The sequence below is a fragment of the Diospyros lotus genome, chromosome 8, assembly GCF_014633365.1.
Source record: "Diospyros lotus cultivar Yz01 chromosome 8, ASM1463336v1, whole genome shotgun sequence".
NCBI classification, from domain to species: Eukaryota; Viridiplantae; Streptophyta; class Magnoliopsida; order Ericales; family Ebenaceae; genus Diospyros; species Diospyros lotus.
In genome coordinates, this window is record NC_068345.1 from 38940633 (window position 1) to 38951285 (window position 10653).

Below are 10653 nucleotides of genomic sequence, written 5' to 3' on the forward strand. Positions count from 1 at the left end.
TGTTACTACTTAATCACTAAACTTTAAAATATTATTTATTAATCATTGATATTTCAAAACTGTTACTATTTAGTCACTAAACCTTAAAATATTACCTACTAATTATTGATATTTTAAAATCTTTTTTCACCCGTCACTCAATAGTTAAGTTCATGAGTGACGAACGAGGAATAGTTTTGAAATATTAGTGACTAACATGTAATATTTTAAAGTTCAATGTAACAGTTTTGAAATATCAATGATTAATAGGTAACATTTTAAAATTCAGTAACTAAACAGTAATAGTTTTGAAATATCAGTGACTAACGGGTAACATTTCAAAGTTTAGTGATCAAATAGTAATAGAATGCAAAATTAAGTTATTATTGGTGTAATTAACCCAACTTTAATTTATAGACAAAAAAAAAAATCACTAAACTTTAATTTAGTATATAATTTCATAATTATAGTCAATTATCTTTAAAAGAGACTAATGAAATGCTAAAGTTGCGTTCTCTTTACTGTTTTCAAGTCATTTTTAATTTTCAATTTTCTAAAATAATGAAAATGCGTTCTCTTTGTTGTTTTTAAAAATGCACTTTTGAAAATAAAAAAAAAATTGTAAAAAAAACTCAAGACAACAAAATGTTGTTTTGAGTGTTTTCATCCAAAACAAACTCTAAAATCAAAATACATTTATTTATTCATATTTTATTATTGTAATGAAAAAAATATTATAAAATTTATTAATTTTAAAATGTATATATATATTTTAATAATATATTAACATTAAATATTTATAATTTACTTAATAAAATATTATTAAAAAAATATTTTCAAAATTTCAAAGAGAACGTATTTCCTAATTTTTTATTTTAAAAAATAATTTTTCAAAATGACAAAGAGAACGCGTTTTCAATTTTTTAAAAATAGACTAATAAAACAAAAAATTAAAAATAAATTAAAAACTTAAAATTAAAAATTAAAAAATAAAGAGAATACAACCTGATATTTTTGTATTTTAGTACAAATGTTAGTAATTTTTTTATACTTTAATGTAAAATTTAATAATTTTTTTGTATTTTTATTCAAAATTTAGTGACCATTTGTGTTGTTTAGTTTTTTATGTTATTAGTCATATCAACATCTCATTAATTTTTTTAATGAAAATTAACAATAATTATATATTAAATTAAAATTTAATAAAATTTTAACTATAAATTAAAATTTAATATATTTTTATATATTAATATAAAATTTAGTGACTATCTATACAATTTTTAAGCGATAGCAGCGTTACATTGAATATTTTATCCCCATTCGCTCGCTCTACACACATACTGTATACATTTAAGCGTACAGATTCTCTCTCTCTCTCTCTGTCTCTCGTCTCCCCGTGCCAAGCAGCAGCAGCAGCAGCAGCAGCAACAAAGCACCTGTTCTCTCCGCCCAGGAATCGCTGCTGCTGCTTGCAGGTACAAAACCCTGCACCTTTAACAGCTTAATTCCAAGCACACAGACGCTACTCTTTCTCTCTCTCTATTTATATATATGTATGTGTGTATGTGTGCATCTATATCTCAATTTCGTTATATACTAGAGTTCATAGCTCATTGAGCTCACATAGTCGCTCCATTTCCGTCCAATTCCGCCTCTGCTTCGCGTTCTAGGGCCGTTATCTAGACGATGTGCGGTCTGATTGATCTCAACACCGTCGACGACGAGGACGACGAAGCGCCGCCCCTTCTCAATTCGCCGTCGCCGACTCCGACTCCGACTCCGACTCCGACGCCGGTGTGCTTGGAGCTATGGCAGGCGTGCGCTGGTCCGCTCTCGTCGCTCCCGAAGAAAGGCAGTGTGGTGGTCTACTTCCCGCAGGGCCACTTCGAACGCGTCTCTGATTTTCCGGCCGCTGTCTACGGCCTCCCTCCCCAGGTTTTCTGTCGAGTTGTCGATGTCAAGCTTCATGTAAGCCATTTATATATGTACATATTCGCGTTTGTATGTATTTGAAGTGTGAAATTGTTGTCGGCAAGCGGAAGCTGTTCAATTTGGATCTTGATTTTGCTAGTTTGGAAGGTAATTTTAGTTTTTTCGTATGTGCTTTCCTGGTAGCCGGAGGCAGCCTCTGATGAGGTTTATGCAGAAATGTTCCTAATTCCAGATGCTCAGGTGAGTTCTGACTAATGCCTATTAATGTAGTTTGTACAAGTCTATGAATATTTTTTTTGTTTTTATTTCTTTTGGGATGATATTAGCATTTTGAAGGTACTTCTGTTGCTTTCCTTTGCTCAAAAATGCATCTTTTATTTTTTATATAAATGATTTAAGGATGAAAATGATCTTTCAAGTATATTATTTCTAGTATATTCTGAAGTAATGTTTTCCATCTGAACACGAGTTGGCCCTTGTGATTATGTGCTGTGGTGTGTTTGGAACATTTTAGTTAATTGGTTGTTACTGAATTTATTTTGTGAGTAGACTGAGCAAAAATGGAGGCAAGGGGAAACTGCAGCAGAAAGTGAAGAAGAAGACACTGAAGGTGCGGCCAAGTTGAGCACACCACACATGTTTTGCAAGACCCTTACTGCCTCTGATACTAGCACTCATGGGGGATTTTCTGTTCCTCGCCGGGCTGCTGAGGACTGCTTCCCTCCTCTGGTACTCGAACCTTGCTTTAGCAGTTTAAATAGTTTTTCTCATTGTATGGAAATGCATATATAATTACTCCTTGCCAAATGTCGTGACAATGTATAGAAACGAGAAGCAAACAAATAGATAAAAGACAAGCAAACACAAAATTTACGTGGTTCAATTACAATGTGTGATCTACGTCCATGGGAAGAGACAAACAATTTCACTATGAAGAAAATGAAGCAATACAATCTCTTGATTTCTCTCAAACCCAAAAACCCTGATTACACCCTTAATCCATTTTTACCTCACACCTCAATTACACGAATGAGAATATATATATATATATATATATGGAGATTTGGGCTTGGGGGTTGGGCCTAACTGCCCAAGCCCTCCGCTACCACCACAGTTCTCATGAAAATACCACATTTGGATCTTGTCCCAAATTATCCGGGCCGGGTCAAATAACGAGTTTCATTCTATAAATCAAGACATACTTTAACAAATAACTCTTTTTTACTGGAAGATGTCAGTTCTCTAGATTTTTGCTGCAGGATTATAATCAACAAAGGCCATCACAAGAGCTTATAGCCAAAGATTTGCATGGGAATGAATGGAAGTTCCGTCACATCTATCGGGGTCTGTGACAAAACACCTGTACATTTCAAATATTTCATCTGTTGGAACTGTATTTTATTTGTATCTAACAATAGGATGGTGATGGGATTTTAAAGATTATATGTTCCCAGTTTGTGGTTTAAAGTTTGTGTCCCCCTTCCTGTTAGAGCAGGCCAGCCTCGGAGGCATCTACTGACTACTGGTTGGAGCGCCTTTATCAACAAGAAGAAGCTTGTTTCTGGAGATGCTGTGCTCTTTCTAAGGTAAGTAAAACCTAAATTTGAAGAGAATGCTGACTACTTTTGGATGCTCATATTTCATTTATGGCAGGGGCGGTGATGGAGAATTGAGGTTGGGAATCCGAAGAGCAGCTCAAACTGAAACTGATTCTTCCTTTCCTGATATCTCTAGCAAGAAGGTGGAAGTTGGAACTATTGGAGCTGTGGTGAATGCTATATCAAGAAAAAGTGTTTTCAACATTTGCTACAACCCAAGGTAATTTGAATGCATGTAAACTATTTTCCTGTTAAGAGTATTCGTATTAACAAATTTTAATCTGCATGTGTTATATTGGATTTTCTAATGGGTTGAGTTCCTAAAAGTACCATTTTTACTTGCCATGAAGAGAGCGGGGGTTGCAGTTGGGGTTGGGGTTGAGTTCTTCTTAATGTTTCTTACAAAGCATGTCATGCACATGCCAATATTTGGTATTATTTTTTGCATTAACTCTTTTCATGAAAACTTATCACCGAATACTTGTAAAGCCCACAGATACCAAAACATTGACCCACCATATGTGTGTCATTATTTGAGTGAGGATACTTTTTGCAGTTACGACAAAATATTTTCTGGCTCCAATTATTCTAGAAAACCTTAAACTGATTGAGGTATTTTTTGTGAAATTTAGATCTAATACATTTATACCCTTTCCAAATTCCTGCTCTTGGAAGCATACAATATTCTAGACTTTTTATATGATCTGGTTTTCATACAAATAGCTCTTATTGCGTGGAACATTCAGATGGCTCTCTTAATTAGTAAACATTTAAAAATTCAAATTTTCAAAGAACTGTCAGAAATGGTCAACCCATATGTTATATTTGTGTGTTGTAATACATTGGCAGGTAATCAACATTCAGACGGCTCTTTTAATTAGTAAATATTTAAAAATTCGAATTTCCAAAGAACTGTCAGAAATGTTTAATCAACATGTGACAGGTAAAACAACAGAGAATCATATTTGTATAGTTATTGCTTCTTACTGTTTACAATGTCCAGATTGTTCTTTTAGCTAATTTGTACCATATTTCTTCTTAAATTTTAAATAATCTTCTGAATATCTAATAAAGACAATTGTGTCTCTCCTTGTAAGGCATGTTGCCCATCATGGACATGCTTTGTGTTTGCAACAAATTTTGGATCTTTACTTCTATCTATGGGTATTTTTCTTTTTTTTTCCCTTAAATTTGTAGGTTCTAAATTCCAAATATTGGTTTCTACTTCCATTCATTATTGATTCAGTCTTTTTGCAATGACATACTAAGCTTTTATCCTAATATATGTGGGGTCATGATTCAGTCTTTTCACGATCCAAAATTTATCTGAATCATATTTTGTGGAGAAGATGATATCTCTACATGAGCTATTAAATTAGCAACTTCAAGCTTTGTGTTCCATAGCATGAAACCCATGTGATTAGTGCAATATATGCTTATTATGTTTTTGGATAACAATTTGCTTCCATTTTGCAATTCTTTCTATGTCTGTTGTTGTGAGAGAAATCTTCTATCTGGGCCTTAAACCTGCACTTTCTTCCTTGTGAATTACAGGGACTACTGGAAAAGTGATGTGACCTCAGATGTTGACTGAAAAGTGTGCAACATATGGTTATATCATATTATTAATTGCACTTCTATTGACTGCAGTGATCTATTTTCACTGAAATATTAATTTGCTGCAAAGTTTCATCATGAAGTCATATATAAAACTAAAATAGTTAAAATTTTACAGTTTGATTTAAATTCTATGCATTTTGTGGATTCTGTTTTAAATGGTTATCTTGGATTGATGGTATCCCGTTTGGTTGTGTAGTTAATTATATGAATAGATCAACCTCTACATTGTCCTGTTTTATCTGTCTTTAGTTTTAAATTCAACTTTCCAAGACATTGTGTTTGATTTTTCTTTATTTTAATACAGCTGATTTTGTTAATTGTACCTTTCCTTGGTATATACACTGTTTTTTTTTTTTTTTTGGTTTGGAATATGGCCTAATTGTGCGTGCCCTTCAGTACGTTCATCAGTCATTTTCTATTTGCTCCTGAACTTCAGTCGCATCTTGTAGGACTAGCTCGTCAGAGTTTGTATTACCATTCCAAAAATTCTCAAAGAGCCTAAGTCACTCTTTTTCAGTTGGAATGAGGTTTAAAAGGCTTCTTGAAGCAGAAGATGCAACTGAAAGAAGGTTGGGAATGTTCTGACTGCAGTATTCAAGAAGTTACTCCATCAATGTCTAATTTGTTGTGCTCCTGGCAGGTGTACTGGACTTGTTACTGGAGTTAGTGACGTGGATCCTGTTAGATGGCCTGGTTCAAAATGGAGATGCCTATTGGTATGTATTTGTTTTATTGCTTGGCTATTCATTCCAATACAGGAGTTTCTAGTCTGGGTGCATATCAGTTGGAGCTATGGTTAGCTTGCAAAATAGGTTCTTACCCTGAGTCTGGAACTGGATCTAGCAATACATGGCCTATAATGTTGATGTGGAAATAAGTATACCTTCTTCTGTAGTGGTCATTTCTCCCATAATGACACAAATTTTCAATTTTGCTGAAATTTTTGTGTTTTGAGTCTCAATTTTTATTGTTATCTCCTCGTACTTTCTTCTATCCTTCTAAGAGTGCAGCCATATGAGGAGATAAGCAATTCATATATGCAGTTCCACATTAACTACAGTATTTTTTACAGTGAAGTAATTCCTTCTTAGTTGCTTCCTGACTCTTGAAGGCTGAAGTTCTGCTGCTCGGTTTAAATTGCTTCATGCCTTCTTCTCTGACTGATGATATAATTTTGTGTCTGCAGCAAAAACTCTTCAAACATACGAAGTCATTGGCTTCATGCCCTAGTCATTGATCTTTGCTAGCTTTCAAAAACTGCCGTTGGTTCTGCAGCAAACCATTGTCTCTCATTAATTATCACCAAACAAAATAAAGTTTTAATTAGATGAAGTTAATCTTAGTGTTTCATGTGCTGAAAAAATATTTGGTAAGCTTCTAGACTGAAGTTACAACAGGAGTAATCCTCCAGAGCAGGTTGGGAACAAGGACCATGATATAAATTTGTCCGTGTTTCAATTGAATATTATGAATTGGCCAGCTGAAGAATTTCCCATTATAAATATCAAGGTTATGTGTTAAACCATTATTTTTTGATGGGACAAATTAAATTGTTAGTCAATAAACTTTGTAACTCATAACAAACTAGTCACTGTATTTCAATTTTTATTACCACAACCAGTAAATTTGATTTCTGTTATAATTCAATCCCTCTTTTCCTTTTTCATCAAATTCTATTAATGAAAACTAATATGATATGCATTAATATAAACTTCAAAATCACTTGATTGTGGGCTTTATATTAATCTGAAATTGAATGATTTTTGGGTTTATATTAACGTATATTGTGTAAGTTTTTGTTAACATAATTTGATAAAAAATCAAACAAGGGACTGAATTATAGCAAAAATTAAAATTTAGTGGTTGTAGTGACAAAAATTAAAATACAGTGACTAGTTTATTACGGAGTGCTAAGTTTAGTGACTAGTCATTTAATTTACTCATTTTTCAATATAGTTATAATGAATAGACTAAACGTGCATACTAGGAAATATCCTAGTATATGCTATTTACCCATTATTTGTTTCAGTAGATGAAACGAAATAAGTGGTAAATGCTAACTTAGAACTTCAGTAAGTAGCTTTAAGATAAACTGGATTAGAGCTGAATATATGGAATGCAAAGCTAGGAAAAAGAAGGTAGGAACGAATGGTAGTCAACATTGAAGGCTGAGAAGTACCACTGAGTGAGTCATTTTGGTACCTAGGCTCATCTTCCGTAGGGATGGAGAGATAAATATTGGCAAGGGTCAAACATAATATGAACTAGTTGGAATTCAAGTGGCCAAAACATACCTATTTTGGTACCTAGGACAAACATTTAAGCTGTTATGCTCATGATATGCAGTGTTGGACAATTAAGCAATAATAAGTTAGCAAAATGAATCTAGTGACATGAATGGTAAGATGGGTGTGCAGTTAAATTAGAAGAGATATGGTTAAGAATGGCACAATTTATGAGATGGACGTAACATTTACAATGTAGTCGGTTGAGATGGTTTGATCATGTAAAACATAGATTAATTAAGTGCTCACTGCTCAGTAGGAAAAGTACGGCTCAATTTCCATGCTTGGTGACTTGGGGCTGAGATAACAACGAAGCAATGATTAAATTGTGGTTTACTGAAACTATAGCTCTTCATGGTAAAATGGAGAGTGAAGATTCATGTTATTAAACCTGTAGTTGGTAGAAAGGCTTAACCAAGTATAAAAATTGTGGAACTCCGTTGCTGCACTTCCACCTGGGCTTGTTCCTCTCTAATCTAGATCGATATAGTCTGGGTATAAATACATATGTGAAATGTTCTCCTGATTATGCCTGTAACTTGATGGTGTGAAGAATCAAATGACTGATTTTATCTTTTTCTGCAGGTAAGGTGGGATGATCCAGAAATTATCAGACATAAAAGGGTCTCCCCATGGGAGATTGAGCCAATCAGCTCGGTGTCTACATCCAGCAACTTGTTGACACCTGGTATGAAGAGGACACGGGTTGGCTTTCCTCCAACAAAACCAGATTTTCCAGTTCCCAAAGGTTCTGATGTCTTGGGAAAAGCTTTATCATTCTAGATTTTCTGATCTTTTTTTCATTTTGATGACTCTATAAATTACCTTGTACAGATGGGACAGAAATGTCAGACTTTGAGGAATCTTTAAGGTTCCAGAAGGTCTTGCAAGGTCAAGAAATTTTGGGTTTCAATTCTTCCTATGGTGGTGATGATATTCATCCTCCTCTTCCTCCAGAGATAAGGAGGTCCAATCCTGGTTCTGGTACTGCCAGGATTTCTGCATTGGGAAATGGTGTCAGAAATCTGCTTGGAGATTCTGCTATTTCCTATGGAAGCATAGGCTTCGGTGAATCGTTTGGATTTGGTAAGGTCTTGCAAGGTCAAGAAACATTTTCAAACCACATGTATGGAAGCAGCCTAGTGGTGAACATGGTGCAAGAAAACAGGGGCCAAGGAATCACTGATTGTGTTCGAGCTTCTAGACTAGGGACTGGATGGCGTACCCTGATGCAAGGGTATAATACTTATCTGCGCCCAATTGCATCATTAGCGGAGGCATCATCCCCTTCTTCTGTGTTAACATTTCAACAAGGATGTACTTCTGCTCCTAACTTCCATGCAATGTTTTGCACTAATCAGGAGAACGAGACTAGTGATCAGTCTTCATTTGATCTTTCTGAAACATATTCTGGGAAGTTCATGCCATTCTCATTACGTGAGCATAGCTCTCAGGAGGAAGAACAACAAATTAGTTCTTCTGGTCTTCCTGATGGGTATAACCAACTAGGTATTTCAAATTCTACTCTTGCAACTCGTTCACCATGTAGTAGCAGCCAAAATTTAGTGTCCAATTGTAAAAGTAGCTGCAGACTATTTGGTTTTCCACTGACCGAGGGAAGAAATCCCATAACTAAAGATTGTGATCCCTGTCAAGTTTCATCTGTGTATCACTCTGATTCCTCTTTTGTACCCCATGGTGGGGTGCATTTGCATCCTAAGCCTCCACTGATGACGAAGATAACTAACTGACTCGTGCTGTTAGAGATATGCCTTCTTATTGCATTGTAGTATACCTGTTCTAAGATAGGAACTGTAAGTTGCAAGGGATTAAGCACTGTGAAATGGTAATTGATCTTGCTAAATTTGATGGGCTTGGTGTTTGGTTTGTGAGGGATTAGTAATTTGATGTTGAAAGGGATTTGGATGGCACAGACAAGCGATACAACAAGTTTATGAGGATGATTGGGAGCTTGATGAAGATTCTCTATACCTGTAAGGACCAGTCTTTTAATATTCATTATCTGCATCATATTTTTTTTTATTGAAGTTTCATGCATTAGATATTTAGAACTTTGAACCAGTAAGCATGTTACCAACTGTGACGCTTGTGCAATAGACTATATGTAAGGCCCAAAACTGAAGTGACTAATATCCAGGTGAGAAAAGATTCCTATACCCTTTTGATTTGATAATCTCATGTATTCCCAGAAAAGAATTAAGAGTCAAAATCAGTAGGTGTATGGAGACGATCGATGTTAACATAAAAAGCCTAGTTCACATACCTTGAAAGTTGTATGATCGTGGGCTGTTCTTTTTTTTTTTTTTTTGGGTCTGGGTTCAAAATCTACCAAATAGCATCCATCTTGTGTTTGCAACAACAGTCGAAATAAATTTAGGTTTTTTAGCGTTTAATCCTTTTGGTTCTATATTCCAACTTTCTTTAAATAATACGGAGCTATGCTTTGCAGGTAATTCAGCAGTACTGTTTTGCAACATCTTAAGGTATTGATGTGTCACAGCAGCAGTTACTTGGAAGATAAGTCCCCGTACTATTTGTGATATCTTTGTTCTTGAAAAAAAATGTAACTATTTTCCATGCAAGAAGTTGCTGTGGTTTGTGGCTTCTTTGCCAGGAAAAGACAAGAACTCTTTTAGTATTTTCCGCTTTCGAAATGTTTAATGACCGATGTTAATTTGTTCAATCTAGTTAATGAGTTGTTGCTTCTGTGCTAGTCTTTCCTCCAAGTCTTCAAATGTATTTCCTCCTCCTTTCTTCCGTTTTTCTTTCGTTTCCTGTTCTCTTTCCATGAAAGTGTTTTGTGTTTGTCTACTGGGGGCTAAGCTTGTGCCTGAGCAATGACTTGTGGAGTAAACCCATATCACTCTTCTTGTTCATGCTCCTGTTGTCTTTTTTATGCCATCTCTTACTTAAAAATCTGCGGCCCCACTAGACTGATTCAGTTGGTTTGAATCATAATTTCGTGATTTCATTCATGGATTGGATGTGATGAAACTCTGTTGGCGAAAATTATACTTATGCACATGAACTTTTACATTTTTTTTTTTTATTTTGTGGAATTTTAATTTTTTTGTGTTTTCAAATATGTCTCTAAACTTTGACAAAAAAAAAATATATTTATGCTCTTGAATTTCTAAATTTTTTTTCTTGTGGAACCTTGTAGTTTTAAATGTCTTTAAATTGTGTAAAATCATTCATTTAAATACTTAAAATGTGTC

General features: G+C 34.6%; 1 protein-coding gene across 3 annotated transcripts; it reads left to right on the plus strand.

The window, feature by feature from the left end:
- Positions 1–1295: 1295 nt before the first annotated feature.
- On the plus strand, positions 1296–10141 carry LOC127808134 (auxin response factor 3-like). Of its 3 annotated transcripts, none has more exons than XM_052346526.1 (12): positions 1296–1454; positions 1650–1947; positions 2095–2151; positions 2461–2640; positions 3171–3255; positions 3407–3497; positions 3565–3729; positions 5579–5698; positions 5770–5845; positions 8000–8162; positions 8249–9408; positions 9885–10141. In XM_052346526.1, the coding sequence occupies exons 2-11, from the start codon at positions 1666–1668 to the stop codon at positions 9163–9165; spliced, it is 2136 nt and encodes a 711-aa protein (XP_052202486.1). In that variant the 5' UTR covers positions 1296–1454; positions 1650–1665; the 3' UTR covers positions 9166–9408; positions 9885–10141. The 3 variants fall into 3 exon arrangements, with proteins under 3 accessions (XP_052202486.1, XP_052202488.1, XP_052202487.1); XM_052346528.1 differs by having other exon boundaries at positions 1317–1532; XM_052346527.1 differs by having other exon boundaries at positions 1317–1947.
- Positions 10142–10653: the final 512 nt, after the last annotated feature.

Bases quoted from the DNA above. Each gene is read 5' to 3' on its own strand.
- LOC127808134 (XM_052346526.1), top strand. From the start codon at position 1,666: ATGTGCGGTCTGATTGATCTCAACACCGTCGACGACGAGGACGACGAA. The intron at 5,699-5,769 runs GTTGGGAATGTT...TGCTCCTGGCAG, and splicing joins GAAGATGCAACTGAAAGAAG to GTGTACTGGACTTGTTACTG. The intron at 8,163-8,248 runs GTTCTGATGTCT...TACCTTGTACAG, and splicing joins AGATTTTCCAGTTCCCAAAG to ATGGGACAGAAATGTCAGAC.